The 22,627-nt window shown below is 40.7% G+C and overlaps 1 protein-coding gene across 3 annotated transcripts in view; it reads left to right on the top strand.

Annotated features, from left to right (window-relative positions):
• The window catches only part of LOC103708188 (plant/protein (DUF810)), a 42,092-nt gene extending 24,471 nt beyond the window's left edge, over positions 1-17,621 (top strand). For all 3 annotated transcript variants that reach the window (XM_008793007.5, XM_089924443.1, XM_088703521.2), the window contains exons 20-27: positions 82-260; positions 1,320-1,401; positions 6,228-6,338; positions 6,426-6,532; positions 14,902-14,979; positions 15,056-15,151; positions 15,532-15,627; positions 17,264-17,621. In XM_008793007.5, the coding sequence (XP_008791229.4) occupies positions 82-260; positions 1,320-1,401; positions 6,228-6,338; positions 6,426-6,532; positions 14,902-14,979; positions 15,056-15,151; positions 15,532-15,627; positions 17,264-17,425 (911 nt within the window). In that variant the 3' untranslated portion in view covers positions 17,426-17,621. The remainder of the gene's footprint in view (positions 1-81; positions 261-1,319; positions 1,402-6,227; positions 6,339-6,425; positions 6,533-14,901; positions 14,980-15,055; positions 15,152-15,531; positions 15,628-17,263) is intronic.
• The last annotated feature ends 5,006 nt before the right edge of the window (positions 17,622-22,627 follow it).

Here is a 22,627-nt window from a genome sequence, read left to right on the forward strand (position 1 = left end):
TTGTATATCATGTCCCTGGATTTTCTTACAAACTCCAATGTTTCATTTTTGTGGCTTTTGTTGTTTTTCTATGACCTGCAGTTAATATAGAAGATTTGGTACCACCTGTGCCTGTTCTCACTAGATATAAGAAGGAAACTGGGATTACAGCTTTTGTGAAGAAGGAAGTAACAAATGTTAGATTGACTGATGAGAGGAAATCGAATGAAATTAATGCACTGTCCACAATAAAACTGTGTGTGCGCCTGAATACTCTATATGTAAGTTCTTTAAAATAAATAAATTAATGATGTTATTGCGTTAGTTTACCATACTGTTTTTTCAAGTTGCATTGTACTGATTTTTTACCTTGTTTCTCTTACTTTTTATTAATTCACTCCTTTTGTCATTGGATTTCTTCCTTCTATTTTTGTTGCATATATGGTGAAGCTTCTGTCCTACATTTCTTTGGGAAGGGGAGGTGGCACCAAAATATTTGTCTTATTGACATGTGATCAAAGTCAGAAATGTGAATCCTTTATACCATTAGATAAGGTTTAATGCTTGTTATATTAATAATTTGGAAGTATTTTAGACAGGTAGGATTGCTGAATGAAGATTAAACTTCACTATGATTGATAATTCAAACTTTTGAATTAGTTCTCTGACCAACTAAATAACTCAGGAGGTCACACTTATATTAAGTGTACTTTAAAGTTTACTGCAATATGACAAATTTTGGAGCATCCTGATAAAATGACACATTACATTTAATCAAATAGGAAAATAAAACAAAATTAGTTGCTCCAAGCTTGAAATATGACAAAGTTTGTGTACTCAGGGACTTCAAAGTTCAAATTCAGTGCATCATTTCTATTTAAGCCAATTACAGGTGCCTCTGTTGAAACTATATGTGGAGGTCAGCTGGTCATTTTTCTTGGGGGTATTGCATACATTTTGTAGAGCCAAAAATGTGAAAATCGCTATGCTCACAATCAGGCTGGAACGGCATCATTTTTCTCCTTGTTCTCTTTAATTGCGTTGTGGGAGTCCAAGTTATTCTTCTTAATTGCATGGCCTTTAAAAGAACTTGTTGTGTCATGTGATAATAAGTTTTGTATAAGAATATACTGATGAGTAACCTGTAAATGCTTCCTCTAAATTATTATATTTTCTGTGGGAAGTAACCATGTGTAAATCTTTTTGGTTGATTACCAAGGAAAGTGTTACTAGTATTTCTGTTTTAGATGGTCGTGTGCAGAATGCTTTAACTTTTCTGGAGATATTTTACTTGATGGATAACATTTTGATACATACAAGGGACTTTGCATTGTGAGCAGTATGCAATTACTCAGTTAAATAAATTGGAAGACAGCATTGAAGAGCGATGGATGAGGAAAGAGCATGAGAATTTTAACATCAGTATGTTTCTAGAATTACTTCTTTCTGATTTTTTTGACTTTTTATATTTGAAAATTGTTTGTAGTGTGAGCTGTCAGCAGTATATTTTATAGTTTTTCTACATATTTTTACCATGTTCCTACATTGTTACTTCTTCTATCCTGTATCACGTAGTAGGCATTATCTCTGTACAATTAACTATTGAAGATCTATGTAAGATGGCATCAAATGTTTGTTTCTTCAAAGTTATATTGAACTATATCTTGTATTGAATTTGTTTGCGTAAAATGCTTGAGATTGATCTTTATTTTAATAAATGTGAATATATGTTTAAGGAAACTATGAATGATTAGTCATGAAGGTGAGGATCCACTTACACTATATTCTAGGTTAGATAAAGCATGAATTTTGGCATGCTGAAAACTATCATTTGCTGAATGTTATGTTGGCTTATGTGTGGCTTTTCAACAATGTTTCTTCCTTTTGAGTATCTGAGATTTGACTATTCTCTCTTAAGATCAAATCTATTTAAAATACTATTGACTTTTTGAGGAGAAGGGAGTTACCTTGGAACAAGTGGAAGAGTAAGAATGTGAGAGGAATAAGTACTTGCTCCCTTAGTTACATTTCTCTTTCTCTGTCTTTCTCTATCTATCATTCTCATCTCTTTTATATGTGCTTATATAGTCTAGATTTTCTGAGCAATCCACTTCAATCCTTTTATAACTCCGGTTCGGGTTATCTATGTGCTCCCTTTTCACTTGGGACCTAGAAATCATAAAATATTGGGTAGGGAGGCCATGCTAGTTGTAGTCCTAGTTAGGATAGTGATTATTAACATAGAATAGGGATTTTCCGGATTCTTTTTCGCTGGGGCTAGGAAGGGAGGACATAGATCGACCCTCTGCCTCTTTACATATGGAGCATCGTTTCATATCTCGGTTCCTGCACATCCCAACTCGTTCCTGTAAGAAATCAAGACTTGGGTCAGGGCCATGACTCTGATCCCTTCGAATGCAGGATCCCTTGCTTGTCGTGTAGTGTCTCGCCCAGGAAACACTAGAACCATAGGCGGAATGCATGTGATTGTCCATCCTGAAGCCAGTCTCGAATTAGGAGTTGTAGCACCCATGCTTGATTTTTTCCATGGGTTCTCCTTGTGCTCAATCCACTTTGCCACAATCGATGATGAAGGAATACAGACTCAAATGTTGGATTAGGTATCATGAAGCAAAAAGAGGATTAGGGCTTTGGTCTGCTAGGGTTTTAGAGTGAGGGAAGGAGAGAGGGGGACTTAGAATTTTTTTTTTTTTGGTGGGGGTGGGGGGTGGGGGAGGGGGGTGGTTGGGGGGGTGGGGAGCGAGACTAGGGGTGAGGACCTGCTCAAGGTGGTTGCTTCTAGAATATGCCAGGATCGGGTGCAAATGAGGATGTCAAATGAATTGAGTTGCTTGGGCTCATCTTGAGAAAACTTGAATCAAGCTCGATTTGAAGCTAAACAAACCAAGCTTGAACCACCAAAACAGGCTCGATATTAATTTCAAGCTGAGCTAAAAATCAACTAGGCTTGATTAAGCTTTGTTAGATAAGGCTTGAAGATATTTAAATTATATATTTTGTATATCTTGTGTATTTTATATATTTTATTTGGACGAGCCTTGCTGCAACGGTAAGGTTGTTCCTTTATGACCTTCGTCTCATGGTTTGAAACATAGAAATAGCCTCCTGCACATAGGAGTAAGGTCGCATACTTCTGACCCTTTCCAGACCCTATAGTGGTAGGAGCCTCATGCATTGAGCAACCCTTTTTTTTATTTTTTTTATTAAATATTTAATGGATCATTTGATTAAGGCTTTAATCAATGTGTTCTTTTATTCATTGGATCAATTAAGTGTTGATTTAGGCATGATCCAAGCTTCAAATTAAAAACCAAGCTTTCTTTAAAGCTTGAACTGAGCTTCATGTAAGTATGATTTAGGATTACAGGCTGATCAAGTAAGCTCGTGTTTGGCTCAATTCTTCCTGTATTTGAGCATTAGCTTTGTTTGGCATGACTAGAATCAACTTGGCCATTTTCCCCACTGGTTTCCTAGACAATCTCTGAGTTTCTAGAAAGCTCAACCTCTTTGATGGGTCAACACGAGAATTGTCAGCCTAAGAACTAGATTCATCAATTTTGAAATCATATCTTCTACTATGTAAGCAATTCAGCATTATTGATGCACCTGAAAGCAAACAATCCACATCTAGGTTATCTCACAGAATGAAAAAGTTCAAACTCGTCAAAGTAATGACATTATTCTTGAAGTCCAAATACATTCATAAAACAAATAAAACAACAAAATCTTCTAAGAAAAGTTGACAAAAATGAAACAAAAATAAAAAAGGTCTTTCCAAGAAAGAATCAGGATGCTTTACTTCCTGAGTGTCAGGACACGGTGGGACACAACATGTGCCATTCTTGGGAATTACTAGGACAGTCCCATCTCCCAGGATTTGAATTATTGTGATGGAGATTGATGTGCCTTCAGGACCCACCAAAAGCGTTGACAAAGAATTACTATTCTATGGATGGAGGACGACTTTTTTTAAATGATGTGTGTTTTAGTTTCTTCATTCTTAGTGACTTGAATAGTCATTTTATTATTTTTGTTTTAGTTGAATCCCTTTATTTTGTAATTTATGGGGGATTGTGACTTCATTCTAATTCATTAGGGTTGCTAAATAAACATAATTGCCGATAGGGTCCCTTTATTGAAATTGCCAGTTATTCATATATAAAGTGGTCAATCCTAGGGTTTGAGTGGACACTGTTACGATGAATAAAGATATCAGATTTTCTTCTGTGCTGTTCTCTCTTTGTGCAAGATGAAGTCAGCATGAGGCTTCCACAGCAAGTGGCTTGTCTGACCTCTCCTCCTTGCTTTCCTCCATCCTGTTTCTCCCCGGCTGTCCAAAACCCTAAATCCTAATGTTGGTGTCTATCCCTGATGCCACATGAGCCTTGTTAGCAGAAGCAGACAGCTCAAGGTTGTTGTAAGGCTGACTGCAGATCTGAAATCAGTCTGTTCAGTTTAGTAACAGCCAAAACCTGCGTATCTTTCTTAGATCTGACAGCCACCAAAGTGCTTTTCTATGAACCTGATTTTGCATTTGTTGTTTTCCATATAGCATAACCAGCACTATAGCAGTCCATCCTTTGCTGTCTTGGAGGTCTGATTAATGCTTCTACATGCTGTTTGCTGAAATCTGTGTCTGACTCTGCAAGATTGGGACTTTCTGTGCATCCCGAGGAGCAGTCTGTTGTTGGACAAATCACCACTTCCATAGGACTTTGAATTCTTGTTTCTTGCTGGTATTTGTTAGTTGCATAATCGTTTCATTGCTTAAGAATTTAAATATCAAATCAACTAGCATCATTCAGTGCATTAGATTATTTTCTATCATACCAAATAAATTTAGTTGGATTGTTTCTAGTTTACTCTTTGTTTATGCTTTAGTACAGTTTTATTTTCTATCATACCAATCAGCATTAGATTATTTTGCCTTCATATTTAATTTTGATTAGCTATGCTTCTTCCATTCGCATCATCCTAATGCATATAACTTTTCCCTCTAGATCTGTCCTGCATCATTCCAACTCCATCACTATTTTTGTGATCATCTTGCAAACATCCCTTGTAATATTTGTCATGATATTAATTTTCACATTACTTGATCAGTCCTATGCTCTGGTGATCATCTTTGAGAGTAACGGATGATATATAATAGACTCCTTAGTCCTTTCTGTATGCTAAGGGATCGTGTTTTTCTTTTTTTCATGTTTTGTCTTGCAATTTATGCTGTTGAGATGAGTCATGAACACAATTTCCTATGTCAAACCTTGCCATCTTCCCTGATTATTAGACATTTTTCAACCATGGGAAGTTTACAAATTGTCTCTTGCTGCATGTTCTTGATTTGTGACTGAGAATTGAGTAATAGGGTCTCCTTGTCTATGGCCTTTAGGTTTCATGGCAGTACCATTTCCCCTTAAAGTTCTTTGGCTTGAAATTTAACACCAACTTTTTAAGGGTTGATGTTAAGCATACAACTTCCATTCTCAAAATTCTGCTCGATGGAGCCTTCTTGATGTAAAGGTCTGCTAAATACTGATGCACAATTCGACAGAAGTTAATGATTTTTTCCTATGTGCTGGTAAGTTAAAAAAATGCTCAATATCATTCTTTCTGACTATTTATGTGACTATATTTTGTGTTACATAGAAGAATTTGAATTGTAGGTCTAGTGATGGATAATTATTCATTTAACCATTTGATAGGTCCATAAAGGCATACTCTTACCATAAGATATTTAGTTCAACTATTTGCATTAAATGTATAAACCTCATTCTATCATTCCTAGCATTTGCCACTCTGGTGTTACTGCAAGATAAATCGTTTTTTCATTTCCATCTAGGTTGTCTCTCTCCTCTTCCCACATCCTTTGACATAAATTTGAGATTCTCTTATTGTGTGTTCTAGCACCCCTTCATGTTATGATGGATGACTAAGTATTGTTGAAGTCTGTTTTTTATCATTTTTTTAACAAGGCCGTATGTCTTATGTGTTCATCTGATTATGGCTGGTGGCCCTTTCTTTATCCTTCATTCTAAACCAAAACCCAAACATTCATAAGGAAATGGCATTTGATAACCAAATTAAATAGGATGTTTTGAAGTGCAGCTGTTTTTTGAGATTTATAATTGTTTCATTCTTCTTACTTTTAAGGGGACAAGCTGCACTTTTTATTGGAAGTTAACATAATAATTTAACACATGTTTTCAATTATCTAATTTTGTATCTAGGACGATCAATGAATGGGAAATCAAGAAGCTTTGTCTCGAACAAAAATAATGCATTCAATGGTTGTAGGAAAGACATTAATGCAGCTATTGATAGAATATGTGAGCTCGCAGGTAAGCATTTCCTGAATTTTCACATTCTTGTGGAAAACATAATATTTTCAATATACCTATCTTGATACACCTTTTTTGTTTCTGCAGGAACAAAGATCATATTTTGGGATCTGAGAGAGCCATTTATAGAGAACCTATACAAACACACTGTATCCCAGTCTAGACTGGACGCTCTTATTGATGCACTTGATGTGGTAGGCCATGCTTATAATTTATAGTTATTCAGAAATTATTTAATAAATGAGTGAAAATTTGATGGAGAAGGTGTTCCGGCAAGCAAAACTCCAATTATCTATCGGCTGTTTGCATTTAATGACTGTTTTTGAACAACATACTTAAATGTACATTGCTTTTGTTTCTCAACTTATACGTTGTGCTACTTGAAGCTGTGCTTTATTTAATTCTCTTTTGGTGTTTGGCTGCATGGTCACATGTAAATTTTTCGTCTTGTAATTGCTGCTCGTTTAGAATTTATATTACTATTGCCTTTAGCATCATCATTGTCTTTTAGAATATAGTGCAACATAAATTGAAAATTTAAGCTTATCCAAGATGTGCTTATTGAATCACACCATATCGACTGACAATAGTTGTTAAGAATCTTGTCATCCTTTCCAAAAAGAAAGTTTAAGACTTGACTTTCATTTGGTTGCAACTGCCCTGGATATATGACTGTTAATAGATCTATTCTATGAAAAAATTTATGGAGGATAAATTGATGGAGAAATGTAACGGCAAATGTTGTGAAAAGAGATCTAAAAAATGAACTAAAACAAAAAGGATAAATAGAAAAAGGAAGATAGAACATAAATCTCAGTTATGCAAAACTTTTCAAGAATATGCAGATATTAGACCACCCATTTAGTAAAAGGCACCTGAAAAATTATATCTGGACTGATAAATAGTAGTTACATATGCCTAGATAAATAGAAGTTGACTAGGTGAACTAAACTGATATTAGAAAGTAAGCTGATTCCACTTATAATAGAAGTTAGTCCGCTAAACAGTAGATAAACAAGGCCTTTTCTTAAATAATAGCACAACATAGAAGAATAACAAATCCAAAACAAGGAAAACAACTTTTCCAGTAGTAACCACAACTAGTTCAGTTTAGAGCACAAAGACCAAGTCTTCTCTTAGATCCAAGAAAGTATCTGAAAAATTTAGGGCTTCACAGCTCAGGAAAGAAGAGGAACAGAGGCAGAATGCTGGCCTCTTGCATGTGAGACAGCGATAAAGGGATCGGAAGGTGTTGTGAGTTAGCCCTCATCTCAAATGCTTGAAACCCTAGCTTGGAGAGCAGTAGCTGTGAAGATAGAAAGAATAGAAAAGTCCCCTTGAAAGACTCCCAAACAAGGTTCGCGGTACCGAGCGTACCGATGTACCGGTCGGCTTTGGTAACGGTACGGTACCGGTGTCGAACCGAGCCAAACCGATACCGTACCGATAGGGCACATTCGGCCTGGTTTCGACCCTATCGTCGTCTTTTTTTTTTGGAGTTCTTTCACTTTTGGATTTTTTTTGATGTTTTTATGTTTAGGTTTAAGGTTAAAACTAGATGATGCAACTTATTACTTCCAAATGATTCAAATAATGAGATGAAGAAAATAAAATATCTTCAAATTAAGATACAATCAATTATATACATTTAAAGCACTCTCGGATATCTAAAATCGGGTCGAGTGGCGATGCTTCTCGTCAATATCTGGATCATCAGCATAATATGGAGGCAGATCAACTCATCCCTCTAACTAAGCGGCATTGTAGTCTTGTATGCCCAATCCTCGAGGAATGCGCGTCGGGTCATAAGATCTTTCGGATCTCTCGCTGAAGTTCTGGTTCTAAGAGGTGTCTTGATAAGGGGGCCATCCGAATATGCTGGCACCAAAATCTGACCCGTAAGACCCTCCGGACTGCGCAGGGTAGTAGCCACCGGAAGACTCCGATGCACCATATCTATAGGCTGGCTGAGGCCGCGGATAATAGGAAGACTTGGAACTTGATACATCAATGGATCCGACTCCACATGGGAGGTCATCTGCAGCTTCATCCTGGCCTCCTGAACGACCTTGAGGAACTCTTTTTCGATATGCAATGGTATCCGACCGGCCTATATCAGATGGCCTATCGTGGTCTGTATCTTGTGTGGCATGCGTAAACTGAGACTCACCGGTGTATCGAAAATCTTCCTCCAGTTGTGTCTCATAAGTAGTACCATACTGTCCTCCACTCCTTCCATGGCTAGTAGATCCATCACCACCAGAACCTTCATCGCTACTGGTCCAAGTCTCCTCCTCGACACTCTCCGTTGGGGCATTTTCCTTTCCTTTTCTCGTTTGCTGGGATTGACGCCCTCCTGATCGAGTCGACTGGGTACTAGAGCGTCCTCGTCCTCGTTTTACCTTATTTAGTTTTTGCTGAATTTTTCTTCAAGAAAAACGACGCTCTCCGACCCTTCTAAATTTTTTTCACACCTTTGTCTTTGCCTTTCTCTTCTTTTCCTCCTCTCTCTGCCTTTCCTTCACCTAAGCTGACGGATTTGGCTTTAGCATTTGGTCGGCTTTTATAGCCAACCGTTGGGGCACTGTGGCACTTTGAAAAGTGCTACATTTTGCCACAGCGCGGCACTTTCGACGTGCCTCACCGGCACTTTTGACGTGCCGCACAAAGTGTCGCACAAAGTGGTACTTTCAAAGTGCCTCTGGATGGAGTGCCTCTGGCCAGCGCTATGGCACTTTGAAAGTGCCACAGCGCTGACACTAATTTTAAACATCGAACCGGTGCGAACCGGCTCGGTTCGCACCGGTTCGAGCTCATATCGGTGCGAACCAAGCGGTTTGCACCGGTTCGAACATGTACACGAAGCTCATACTGAACAGTTCCAAGCCAAATTGGGTCGGAACCGTTTTATACCCCTATACCGGACCGGTGCCAGTCGGTACCGGCCCGGTACGGGCTGAACCGACCGGTACAGGTCGGTTCAGCAGACCATGCTCCCAAGTACCCTTTTAAAGCTTGAGGCTTTTTGAAGAAGCTTCTTGTCTCTCAAGTCATACTTCTCACTGAACCCCATCTAACACTACATTGTTCTTTTCCAAAACCTGCCATAACATGGTTATTAGTACAGATAAGCGCAAGGGACCAAAAGGACCCAAAATCTCTCCCAAACAGGATCTGACAAGAATTGGAAAGCCAAATGACAAAAATACCCCTGTACCGACCTGATCATGAGGACATCCGCAAAATTTTAACTCTTTTAAGATGGTGTTGACAACTATCTATCCAATTACAATTACTATTTTGCTTCACCAATGTATATATATTGGTGCTGCATTGCAACATAGCTGGTGGGTTTTAGCCACATACATTTTTTGTGCCATGGCTGTACTGAGCTTCAAGTCTAGACTCCAGATTTTGGTGCTTGAGCTGATTTCTCGCTCAGTTCACGCACATTTGTGGCAGTCCATGGTCGTGTAACTTTTTGACAACCACCGATGCATCATCATTTTTACCTTCAATGTTAAGATGTCCATTGGGAAGTAAATATATTTGCATATAGGGGATTTTACATAGGCTATCCTTGCTACATTCTCTTATGCACTCATTGAAGAATGCATGCATTGGTGGTCAAGTGATGCTAGATGCTAAGATTGTCAAATTGCCTATGCGAGGCCGGGTGGTGCAAGTGGGCTTGGCCTAGGCAGCCTAGCTAAATTAAGCGCCTAAGCGCCCAAGTGGCTGCTTTTAACAACACTGCTAGGTGCATGTACTGGCTAGACACTGTAATACCTATGCCTTTTGTAATTCCTATTTCTTGCTTTAAATATTATTTTGTAAATTCCTTGTTTGCATATAATCCATTACATATTTCCACCAAGGAATAACTACAACTTGCTCCTATATATTAACCTTATCACTCATCTAGGATTTTTCCTGTGTCAACTTTTCCATTTGTAGTTCCTATTAATTAATGTGTGACAACTGTAAAGCAAAGAATCATGCTAGTGCAAAATATGGACTCGTGTTGAACACATGGTTTACATTGTGGATTTCGAGGTAACCACTTTGAGGATATCCTTGTAGCTGACATATTTTACGCCTAGCCCCAAGCAGAATTTCTTTTTCTGATTTTTTATTTAGATGTTGTAAATCCTGAAAAAGGTTTGGAAAATTTTTGATGGATAGCTTTGATGGAAGAGGATCTTGACTCTACAAGCATTAGATGGTAGTAATTTGATTAAGCATTGCCTACTTATATTAAGAGATAATGGTAGCCTCTTGATGTCTTTAGGCTCCTGACATGGATATATGGTGGTAAAAACATATGGAAACTCTAGTAAAGTTGATTTCACTTTTAGAACAAAGGAAAATATTTAAATATGCTAATGCCATTTCCAAATTGACAACAGTGGCTTGTTTATATCTAAGTAATGTCCAACTAGCACAGTGGGATGGGAGACAAGCAAGGACATGATAGATATCTGGTTTTGACTTTGTAAGGGTGGTACAACCAAAGATCAATGAAAATGAAGCTATCTTACTATTAATGAAAAAGGATGTGCCTGATGATCATAATAACAACGGTGCTTCAGAAAGTATGTTGCAAGGATATTGTGAATACCTAATAGGATTGTAGCATGATATTCTATTATTGAGAATGATGCTGAAAGGACCGCAAATAATTGAGGGAAGGACCAAGTATAAGAAAACGCATGAAGATGATGGTAGATGAAACTAAAAGTAGCGTCATTTAAGAGCAAGTGCATAGTCACGCTGTGCTTAAAGTTTAAATAGCTTTTGCTTGTAACTAGGTTAAGTTGAAAGAAGTATCCAGTGAGGTTGGCTCAAAGATTTACTGATTTGTGCTTCAAGAATAAGTTAAAAAGACGGAGGCAAACTGCTATGGTATAGAAGATAATGGAAGTAGTTAGAAATATTCCCTAGTGGTCATTAAAAAGCTGAAAAATCTTAAGACTTACTATTCACTAGAGAAATCATATAGATTGATATGCTTAGGATGTATTATACATAGGAAAATGTCAAGTGAAAAGTCTTACTGGGAATCCCCTTGTGGAAGCACTGGGAGGAATTGATATATCTTAGAGAATTGATTCAGAGGGACTCAGAGGAAAGATTTAGTCTTCTTGACTCATTTACAGCTTATGTAGGGTGTCAAAAAAGAGCTAATTACTAAAGAAAAGGAAGGTTTAAAAGATGTTAGATGGTAAGTAGGAGCCCCCGAGCACCCCATGCTTCGCATTAGGGAAGTGCTCAATTTTCAAGCCACTGCCAATTGCGACAGTTGCAACCAGGGTTGGCAGAAATGTCTCGAACTGGATGGTTCTGGCTGTTCCGAGCCGTACCGGTGGCCCACCGATATGGTTCCAGCAACGGAAACAAAAACCGTTGTCGGAAGCGGAGAAGGAGAAGAAAAAGGAGGAAAAGAGAGAGCGAGCAGGGGAGGGAGAGGGAGACGGAGGGAGGGCGGCAGAGGGCCGGCGCCGGGGCAGAAAGGGGAAGCCGTGGCCGTTCCCCTGTTTCGTTCCCTCCCTCCCATGCTCTTTCTTTTTCTCTCTTGTTCTCCCTCTCCCCCGCCTCTTCTATTATGTCGGTACGGGCCTGACACGGTATGGCACGGGCCTGTATCGACTCGTCTTGCCGGAGAACTGGTACGGTGTCCTGTATCGGTTCCACCGACGTTGGTTGCAAGTTGCAACCATAGCAGTAGCTGCCACTTTTGGCTGTCTATGCCACAACAGCAGCTGCTGCTCATGGCAGTCATGACCACAACAACAAATGTACTTGCTATGGACCAAAATTATTGTAGCAGCAGCTTAGAGGGCATACCTCTTGTCGACTCTTGCTGGTTGCTGCAACCGCCAGCATTGACTATCGCAAAAGATTGCCTTGTAGCTGTGGTTGCTGCTTTCCTTACCCTCCATCTCCACTATATCTAGAGCATGTTTGTAAGAAATAAAGGATGATGGGGTAAAGGATTTTGGGTTAAACAGGTTTCACATGCGTGTTAGTGTGTAACCAGCCCATTTAACCTAAGCCACATGCCCAAATCTCAAACATGCTAATATCCCTCTTAGGCGGGCATCTTGGGCTGAGTGGCTGCCCTAGGCTGAACAGGTGCCCAAGCACATTTCTTTTAGGACTGGGCTGCCTATATAAGCTCGCGAATCCCAGGTGTGGTCAAGAATCTGCCCTTCCTCAGGCAAAAGTTTGAACATTTTTTACAATCATGAAAGGATACTAACATTCATTTGACTATCCAAACTCGTAATGGTTGACCAAATTTATGATGTGATGAACTAGAGGAAAAGTTCAATACTCCAACATTTGAGGTATCAAAAAGTGGAGTGTTCATAGAATGAGTTCTAGGACAATGATGACAAATTGTGATAAGCTTTCAAGAAGCTATGGTGGACAATATAAGAAGATTGAATTGACACCCAACAACATCATAGTAATATTTTTATCTTACATGTGTGTGTATGGATATGTATGTCTAATGTATGTATGTATGTATTTGTTTGCATGTAAAGTGAGCGAGCTAGACTATGCAGTATACACTAAATGTTAAATCCTTGACAAAAAGATTTGACTATTCGAAAATAAATGATGGGCCACTCAAACGAAAGGTCTGTATTGTTGATTTGTGTTTCCATATGTAACAATGCCTAGAATGAGAAATTATATTTTAGAGATCTTTAACATTTGCATGAAGTGCAAAAATGGATAATACCAAATGTGCTAGTGTGCTGAAATGCATGACAGGAAATTTAATTGAGACTGCACATTGTTGACCATTCTCTCCATATGTTAAAATATGTATAAATCAGAAATCAATTAGTTTTGATGCTTAAATAACTGCAAAACATTGTATAGTGTCATTGAAGCCATTCATTTTTGCAACCACTTGATGCATAAGTTGGACCCTGCCAAAACATATGATTTTTTTTGTTTATAGGCATAGTGATTTAGATCACTGTAAATGGTGTGGATCTTCAATCTGGTGGCTTCATAATTGATTTTTGAAATTGTAAAGCTTGTATTGATGATCTAATATTAGTTTGTAGTCTAACACACACATGCGCACGTGCGCACACATGTATATGTGTATGTTTAAAACTCCTGGAATATGCATAACATCTTGGATGTTTTAATATTTGGTGTAGGAGACCTCAAGGATAGATAGAAGTGAACCATTTAAAATAGTAATGAAATGGTCCTAACAATAATGAAGAACAAGTTAATGCAGATGCATCAGGCCATAAGGTTACATTCAACTGAATGATTCAGAAGGGGAAACTGATGGAATTGGTAAAAAAAGGTAGTAACCTAACATTAAGCTGAGATAAAAGTCTGGAATGATAATAGAAGCTGAAATAAGCACTACAGCTGAGAAATGTCAGTAATACCTATAAAAGATATAGTAGCTTTAATATTTTAAAATTGGGAAGGAAAATTCTGACAAGCTTTCAAATAATGATACGATGCTCATGTTTTTGCAAATAGCAACAGAAAAAGCTTTCATAGGATGAGAAGAATGAAAGTAGCACATGTTGATAATAGTCACTATTGGTGGTCGAGAATGCTGTAAGCTGACTAAATACATGCACCACAAGCAAGAATAGTGTCATGGCAGGCTTAAATTGGTCCAAACACTCTATAATAGGTCCGCTGTACTGGTACCGGTCGGCGTACCGGTGGCGGCCCGGACCGGTCCGAACCGGTCCCGGATCGGTGGCGGACCGGTCCCGTACCGGTTCTTCAACAATAAACTACCGGTACCGGATTCCACGCTGATCCGGTACCGGTCCCAGGCCGGACCGGTACGGCAGACTAGAGTCTAGATGGTTGTTCAAGATCATATGTAAGCCTAGAGGATGCTTCTTATGAACTGCTTAATATGGATCTTTTTGATAGTATCATTTTCATGAAGAGGTCTCATTGCAATGACTGCCACCATTATCAGAAGTCAAAGCAAAGTTCAATCTTCAATGCTTATTGCCATAAAGGAAATCTATTAATATCATGCCTCTAAAAGAACAATCATCCATGGTCTTTGCGCCATGGTTGGTCGGTTCTTTTCCTCTTGCTGGAAAGCCACGTCAATTCATTCTTTCTAATAAAGCATAGATGTGCTTTGGCCTTCCTTTCTTCTGAGGGAAAAAAGGGGAAAAAAAGCCAAGTCTGATTCGTATTTCATTTTGGCTTTTTTCCCCATCTGATAGTGCAGTTTGACAACACTGTCACATTGATGCTTTGATAATGCTATATCTCTTAGATAGGCATGCTGATTATCTGAAATTGCCAGTTATCTAGAAGAATGACTGGAAACATAAGAGCAACTGAACAAGTGTTGAATACTTTAGTTTTTATTGTTTGAAAGAAGCTTGGTTTTAAAAAGTACCTAGTCTCCATTTCATTTATTAAAATATGCATCTCTTTTTCCTTTGATTTTCTTTTTCTTTCTTTTAATCTTTTTAGCATGAACAAGTTTCAAGCATAAATTTTATATGATACCAATGTAATGAGTTGGAGCTGTCCATAGGTGCTAAATGAACTATGTGATATCATTGTTGAGCCACTCAGGGATCGCATTGTCACAGGGCTCCTTCAAGCATCCTTGGTAAGATCCATGTGTTTCTTGAGTGATTTCAATATAAAACTGTTGTATTATCTATATTGGTTTTATTTTTTTGTAGGATGGCTTGCTTCGGGTGATACTAGATGGGGGTCCTTCACGTGTTTTCCTTCCCAATGATGCTAAGCTACTAGAAGATGATCTTGAAGTCTTGAAGGTATGGGAATGCTTTCTTCTAGTTGTTAATGTGTGCATGCAGCGTGACACTGTAAATTTTTTTTCAGTATCTTGAGGATCTCCTAGTACTTTAAGGTTCATTAAATTATGTAGGATCTTGCTCCTAACTGTTAAATAATACTATCAAAATTAAGAAGCTTAATACTCTGCTGCACCTTGTCTGTTTAAGTGCTAGACTGGTTTGTCTTTTACCTATACCAAAAAGCATGTATCTGCTTTCAAATGATAGTAAAGTTTCTCACCTGCAGAATTCGTTGTGCAGGAGACAGCCATATTAAAATGAGATCTTTATGCAGGTCTGTAGACTTTTAGAAAGAAAACTATCTAATCTCTGGAATAATTTGTTTATGTAAAATGCAGGAATTTTTTGTATCTGGTGGAGATGGATTGCCTCGAGGAACTGTTGAAAATTTAGTGGCTCGCATTCGTCCCATAATAAATTTGCTTGGCTATGAGGTATGACCTCTTTCTTCACTCCAAAAATCGTAGTGTCTGCAAGAAATTTAAATGACAGTAGTTGTTTGCTGCCCTCCAAAGCACGGTTACTGATAGAAGTTCTGAACAACAGCAGATATGGGCTAGCACTATTTTAGCCTGAGATCATTTGGCTCATCCTATGCCTGTGATGTGCCTCACTATGTTTGCCCACTTGGGTATCCTGTTGAATTATTGAAAAGGTCAAATCAAATTGAACTCTAGGCTTCATTGCCCATTTCATCATGAATTAACGTATTTTTATCATTACATGAATTGCAGACAGAAAGCTTATGTATGATATTGTACATGGTTAATGTTCAAGGAGATCCATCTCAAGATAACCAATGTAGATTTTCTTATTTCTTTTTTTGTCTCCAGAGCCTGATCTAACAGATCAAGGATTAACTGCAAGCTCTCTATTATGTTAAGAGTGATAATATTATCCAATCTATATGGCCATTTAAATAGCTATTACTGTTGATTCTGGTCCATGCTTTTCTGGATCTAATGTGCTCCTATTAGAGAACCAAGATCGACCAGTCAAATGCTCACGTCTTATTGATAAAACTCTTCCTTTTATCAATCTATGTAGAAAATTTTGCCGGGCAAGTTCAGTATTGATGATAACTTAGTCCAAACCTTGCCTGCCAAGAGCTGAATATGATGGCTTTGTTTTTGGTCCAGCCTGTTAGCAGCTCTACATTTATCTTTGGGTTTCCAAATTGTTATCTTCCACTGGATAACAGCCTATTAGCAGTCCGTGTAATGAATGTTGCTACGTTGACACTGTTAGCAAGTGGTTGGACTTTGACCTGTCTTCCTTTCGTTTTTATTATTATTTGGGTTTTGATTATTTTGCCTAACCAGATAATCTCAGAATCTCATATGTGTTTCGTTGTCAAGGAAAGGGAGGAAAATATTGGGAAGAGAATAAAATGAAGGGAAATGGAAAGAACATACCTTTAGTTTGATTTTTTATGGAAGGATTAAGGCATGAAATGATGTCTGTATTTATAACAGTACTGTCATTGAACAAATGTAACCTATTAACTTGATATCAACCAGCAGCAGATGATTTTGTGTGAATCAATGTATATTATTTCCAAAAAATTCAAGGTATGAAATTGAAGACTATGAGCTATCTAGGAACGACACAATGCCAGATACAAACAGTGTGGATCCCATATACATTATCCTTCCACTAATTTAGAGTGTACAACACAGTGGGAAAGGTGGAAACTTAATTTGTATTTTTCAATTTCATGTTAGATGTTTGGTATAACCAAACATTCCACTCATGCAGAAATCTCGCCTTTGAGCAACAAAGGTAAACTGTGTTTCACCTGAAATAATTTTTTTGCTTGTTGGTGTTTTTAACTTATTCTCATTTTTTTTTTGTGTCAAACATTCATCACGTTCCACTCGTGTCGAGATCTCACCATTGAGGGACTAAGGGCAATTGGGTTTCACCTGATATATATATATATATATATATATATATATATATATATAGTTTTTTAACTTGTGAATGTCTGTCCTTGTTATTATGTCGTTAAAAGAATTTCTCCTCTTGCCATGTATGTTTTATTAAAGCCGGTCATTCATGTTTTTGCAGACTCGCGTATTAATTGATGACTTGAAAGATGTAAGTCAAGGAGGCAAAAGCAAATTTGGGACTGATTCCAAAACTCTTCTAAGGATTTTATGTCATAGAAGAGATTCTGAGGCTTCTCAGTTCCTTAAAAAACAATTTAGAATACCAAAGTCAGCTGCTTGAAGAAGTATCAGAATGTGAAGAACGCAGAAAATAAGATTTTTGAAAAGAAATGTTATGCAGATATGAGGTACATCTAACTTGAATTTTAAATAGTTATTGTTATGTAAAATTGAATTGATTTATTTTTATATGTTCTTGTTGGCCTTATTTATTGGACAATGCTGTTGATAATAAGCATAAGTCTAGCTTCCTGAAAGATTTGGTACGTTGCACGTGTGCAATTTTTTGGTTGTCGATTTTTTTTTTTGTCTACTTGTGAAGGTGATTTTGGCAATATACAGAAATACACTTAGGGGCTGTTGGTGACCCAAATAAGATCACCAAGGTGAGCTTAGATCACTAATGATTTTTATTCGGAGATAATCTGATCCCGAATAATCTAAGATGGCATGCTATGTTCTAGTGGTTAAGGATTCCAAGGTATTCATAACCTGTCTGTTTGGTATTCCATGTGAATTCAAGTTCACTGGCTATATAATACACCAAAATTATCTCCGATATATTTTATAAAAAAATATATTTATTAATCATAAAAATATATTAAATAAAAATATATTAGTTATTAATATATTCCATTAAAATATGTTTATTGGTCCTATAAACTATTAATTCCATAAAAATAAAAGTAATATATTATATAATTTTATTATATAAACATAAAGTATAATAATATATTTTTACTATAATTTAAAATTATCATTAGACAGTGATATAACAAAAATATGGTTATTAATATATTAATATAATATCTATCATATATATGATATATAATATTAATTTAATATAATATTATGTATGATATAGATATAATATGTTGGCAGTATATTAATATACCAATTTTTTTAGCTAGATTGGGGGATATTTATTCTCAAATTTCAGTATAAGATGACTATCCTGAATGATCTTGGATTTCCAACATCAAGGGTGGGTAATCTTATCACTAGGTTGGGTGGTGGTTTAGAAAGTAAGGTTAATTTAGGAGCACTGTCTCATAGAATCATCATATAGTGCAACCAAATGTGGTGATTTTATCATCTCCACTCACATTGGATTTTGGGATGAAAATGCCTAAGACGAGTATGTCATGCCCGAAAGGCTAGGGGCGGGGCAACTTGTATATTGGCTAACACTTATAACCGTGGGTATAACCTTTCAATGCTGCTGTTTCTCAGCTCTCCTTGATTCACAGCCAGTACTTGTAACTGTGACAATCGATTTCCTGCTTGTTCTACGGAGTACGGTTCAATCGAAGTTGGGGGTACTGTAGGAGTTGAAGTTGTAAAAGAAGTGCAAACGTTACGGGATTTTATTGGCTAACGTAAATCGACTTCATTCATTTTTGGGACGTCCAGTAGTACATTTCAATCGAAGTAGGCCGCTGTAGCAGAAGGAATTTCAGGAACTCACGGGTATTTCGAATCCGATCAGGCGGTCAGATTCAGTTGATAAGGTTTAGCGGCGTCGATCTGCAGAGAACTAAGCTACACGATAGAAAAACGCGACATGACAAACTACATGAAACTAAATAAAAGCATTCAGATGATCCGCGAGAAAATAAAGCAACAACTAAAGATAAACGACAGTGAAAAGATAACAAGAATCGTATCATTTCAGAAAAGGTTCTAGTGAGAGAAACTCTGATTTTAGTGAGAGAAATATAATGGCTAGTCGGCTGGGGGTACTTCGAAGCCTAACGACTAGTCTCCGATCGGTGGGGGCGGTGATTCGACTGCCATATGGGTGCTCACGGCAGCCGTGGTGGTGGAAAGGTTATGTTTCGAGAGTCTATATCCTTCGGCTGGTGGGTTTAGGGCGGTCGGAAGGGGCGCCAGCAGTGGGATCTCCGAGGTGCATCGAAGCCTCAAGGCTAGTCTCCGGTCGGCTGGGGCGGTGTTTCGACTGCCGTGTGGGTGCTAACGGCAGCCGTGGTGGTGGAAGGCCTTTGTTTCAAGGCCGGGGTGGTCTGTGTCCATCAGTTGGTGGGTTCGAGACGGCTGGAAGGGGTGCCGGCGGTCGGATCTCTGGGGTGCCTCGATGCCTCAGGGTTGGTCTCCGATCGGCCGAGCGGTGCTGCGACTGCCGCATAGGTTGCTCATGGCAGGCCTAGTGGTGGGATGCCCTTGTTTTCGTGGATCTGGGTGGACTGTGCCCATCGTCTGGTGGGCTCGGGGCGGTAGGAAGAGGCAGCGACATTCTGGTCGGGTGGAGTGCTCACGAAGATCGGCTACGTGCTTCACCTGTAGATCCAAAGTCGGGTCAGTGTTTATTTGGTTTTCCCTAACCCCCTTTCTTTCTTTCTTTTCTTCTTTTTTGTTCCTCCCGGGTTCTACCAGGCGTTATCTCCTAGGCCCTCGGTGACCCCATGGAGCGGACGGCAGGTCCAGTAGCGGAGCGGACGGCAGGGAAGAGGGCGGAGGTGGTAGCTCAAGACAAAGGTACAGTATCGGGAAGCCGTGGGGAGAGATCTGGAGCCCGGGCGAGACCAGGGCCCTGGATGATCTGTCGGCCTACGGAAGTGGAGGTGGCCTGATTGAGCCGCTGCTTCTCGTCAGTCCTGGAGCTCCCGGAGGAGCCTATCGAGGTTGCCCGTCGAGAGTGGAGGAACTGGCGGTGGTGGGCCGCAGCCTCGGCTGGCGGGTGCCGGCCGAGTGGGTGTCCGCTCAGCTGAAGAAGGCAGGGGAGGTGGCGGTGGTGACACTAGCCGACGACCATTTTGCCCTATGTTTCCGGACGACTGCGGATCGGGACCGCACATTATCGAAGAGGCCGTGGGTGGTGGCGGGGCAACTCCTCGCCACGGAACCATGGGTATCGGATTTCCTGCCTAGGGAGGACCCTGTAATGACCGGGGTGGTCTGGCTCCGACTACCTAGGCTACCGTTGGAGTACTGGTCGACCTCGACCATTGTCGACATCACGGCCCGAGCAGGGCGACCATTGGCCGTGAACAAGTTGACTGAGGAGCGGCGAGCCATGGGCTACGCTCGGGTGAAGGTGGCGATCAACGCCACCGAGCCTCTCCTCCCGGGGGCTTGGATTCATGGGAAGACGAAGGTGCTCTAGCAGCCCTTCGTCTTTAAGAGCATTTCGACGAAGGTGCGGGAGGATTGGGCACCCGACGTTTGTTGCAGTTCTCGAAACCAGCACAGACGGAGGAGGGAGGCCATGCAGTGGACGAAGTTGGGGATGACCCTAGAGCGATGGGAATATGCCCCAGGGAGGATGACCCTGGGCCAATCTACGGCCCATGGCCGGTGGTGACCCGTGCCCTGCTTCTGTAGGAGAAATGGCCGCCGCAGCCGAGGAAGACGACAGTGCCCGTGGCCGAGTCGTCTACAACTCGGCCACCCTCCCCGGTGGCTCGGCCTGGTCCTCCTGCATCCCCGCTAGATCTGGAGGGCTGGCAGAAGCCAACCAAGGTGGCCCGTTGCCGCTCTCCACCAAAGGGGCAGCTGGAGGTGGTGGCTAGTTTCCCGATCTCCAGTATCCTGGTTGAGGGATTCCGAGTTGACCCGACCCTCGACTCGACCATGGGTCTGGGTGACTCGGTTCCCCTGGCGAGCGAGGCTGGGCTGGCGGGGGTGCAGGCCGACCCGGTTGAGCAACAGGTTGGCCCAAACACTACACTAATGGGCCAGCCCGCGGGCCCATCCAACAAGCGGCCCAGGAACCCTTGGCTGCTATTCGATTAGGGCCCCGCTGTTGCGGGCCGGGACCGGATGCAGGGAGCAAGCCGCGACCCGGTTAGGACACAACTGCGCAAGGCATGTGTGCCCCGCGTGGCATGTGTGAGGGGCCAGCAGGCCTGTCGTGGGGCTACGGACGCGCGGGCCCAAGAGCCTGGGCCGCGCGTACGTAACAAGGGGAGGCCCCTATGGATGCGAGCCTTCCGGAGGGGCAGATTCAGCTGGGCCCAAGTGGGCCCGCTGGTAGGCCTGGCTCGGGCCGTCTTGTGAGTGGGGTTGCCGGGACCACTGGGCCCCGCTCCAGTGTGTGGACCAACCCGGGGAGTGGATCCGGGGGGGGCTCCATGACTCTGGGTCAGGGCATGCTCAGGATATTTGACGAGCCGGGTGATTTAGGAGTGATGGGGCCCCTAGAGGGCTTAATTGGGGGAGTGGCTGTGATCTTCCACTCTACCTCTCCAGCCCTGGTGGTGGATCTAGTTCCTGAGATATACACTTCTCGAGGCCCTATAGGGGTGTCTGCAGTGCAGAGGGAGGCCGTCTCAGGCCGGTTTGGTGTGGATGGCGAGACCCGTTTGGCCAGGGACCAGGTGATGGGGACAATATTAGTACCCGCCCATGCCGCAGAAAATTTTTAAAAAATTCAGATGCAGCGGAAGAGGCATGTGCGGGATCAACCGTTCATCGCATGAACGTTGTTCAAAAACCGTTCGTAGTTAGATAAGGATTAAAAACTTTTGAAACATTAGAAAGATCAGATCTTCACCTTTGTGCGGGTAGATGATCACCGCAAACTGATGATCGTGGATTTGGAAGAAGGTTTGCTTGAAGCCGTTCAAGTGTCCGGCCTCTATGGGTATCCACACGAAGCAGAGGACCAATCCTAATGCTCCAATCTCCCCGGGGTGCTAGCTTCCTTGCAGAGATATGTTTTGATGGCTGATCACCTCCCTTTCTTTCAACTCTTGAATACTAGAGGAAGGAGGAAGAAGAAGGAGAAGATCAAGGAAGAAGATCACCAAGCCTTGCAGCCTTTTTCCCTTGCTTGCGTTGGAACCCAAAACAAGAGAGGAAGGAGGGGCCGCCAAGAGCTTTCTTTTCCCTTCTTTGCTTGCAGCTGAAGACCAAGGAGAAGTAGGAGGAGGCCACGGCTGGAAGAAGGGGACTTCAATACCCTAGGTCAGCCCCCACGTCTCCTCTTAAATAGCATGTGGAGCTCCTACTTTGTAGGAGCTCCTTGATTAACTTCCAAGAGGGGCGCCGGCCCCTCTTGTTGTGCCGCACCAAAGAAGAAAAGGAGGAGGGGCGTGAGCCCCTCCCTCTTGTGTTGCCCTAGTCCTCCTCTAAGGAGGATTAGGATGCCCCTATTTGGTTTAGTCCTAATCCAATTAGGGTTTAACCAAATCATGAATCAATCGGGTTCAATCCATGCTAGTCCTACTCCAAGTAGGAATTCAAATTTAATTCAAAACTCCTAATATAATTAGGATTGTAGGAATCCTACTCCAAGTAGGAA

Source organism: Phoenix dactylifera, chromosome 1, assembly GCF_051530095.1.
Source record: "Phoenix dactylifera cultivar Ajwa chromosome 1, Ajwa_hap1_PhDact_Kaust_v1.1, whole genome shotgun sequence".
Lineage (NCBI taxonomy): Eukaryota > Viridiplantae > Streptophyta > Magnoliopsida > Arecales > Arecaceae > Phoenix > Phoenix dactylifera.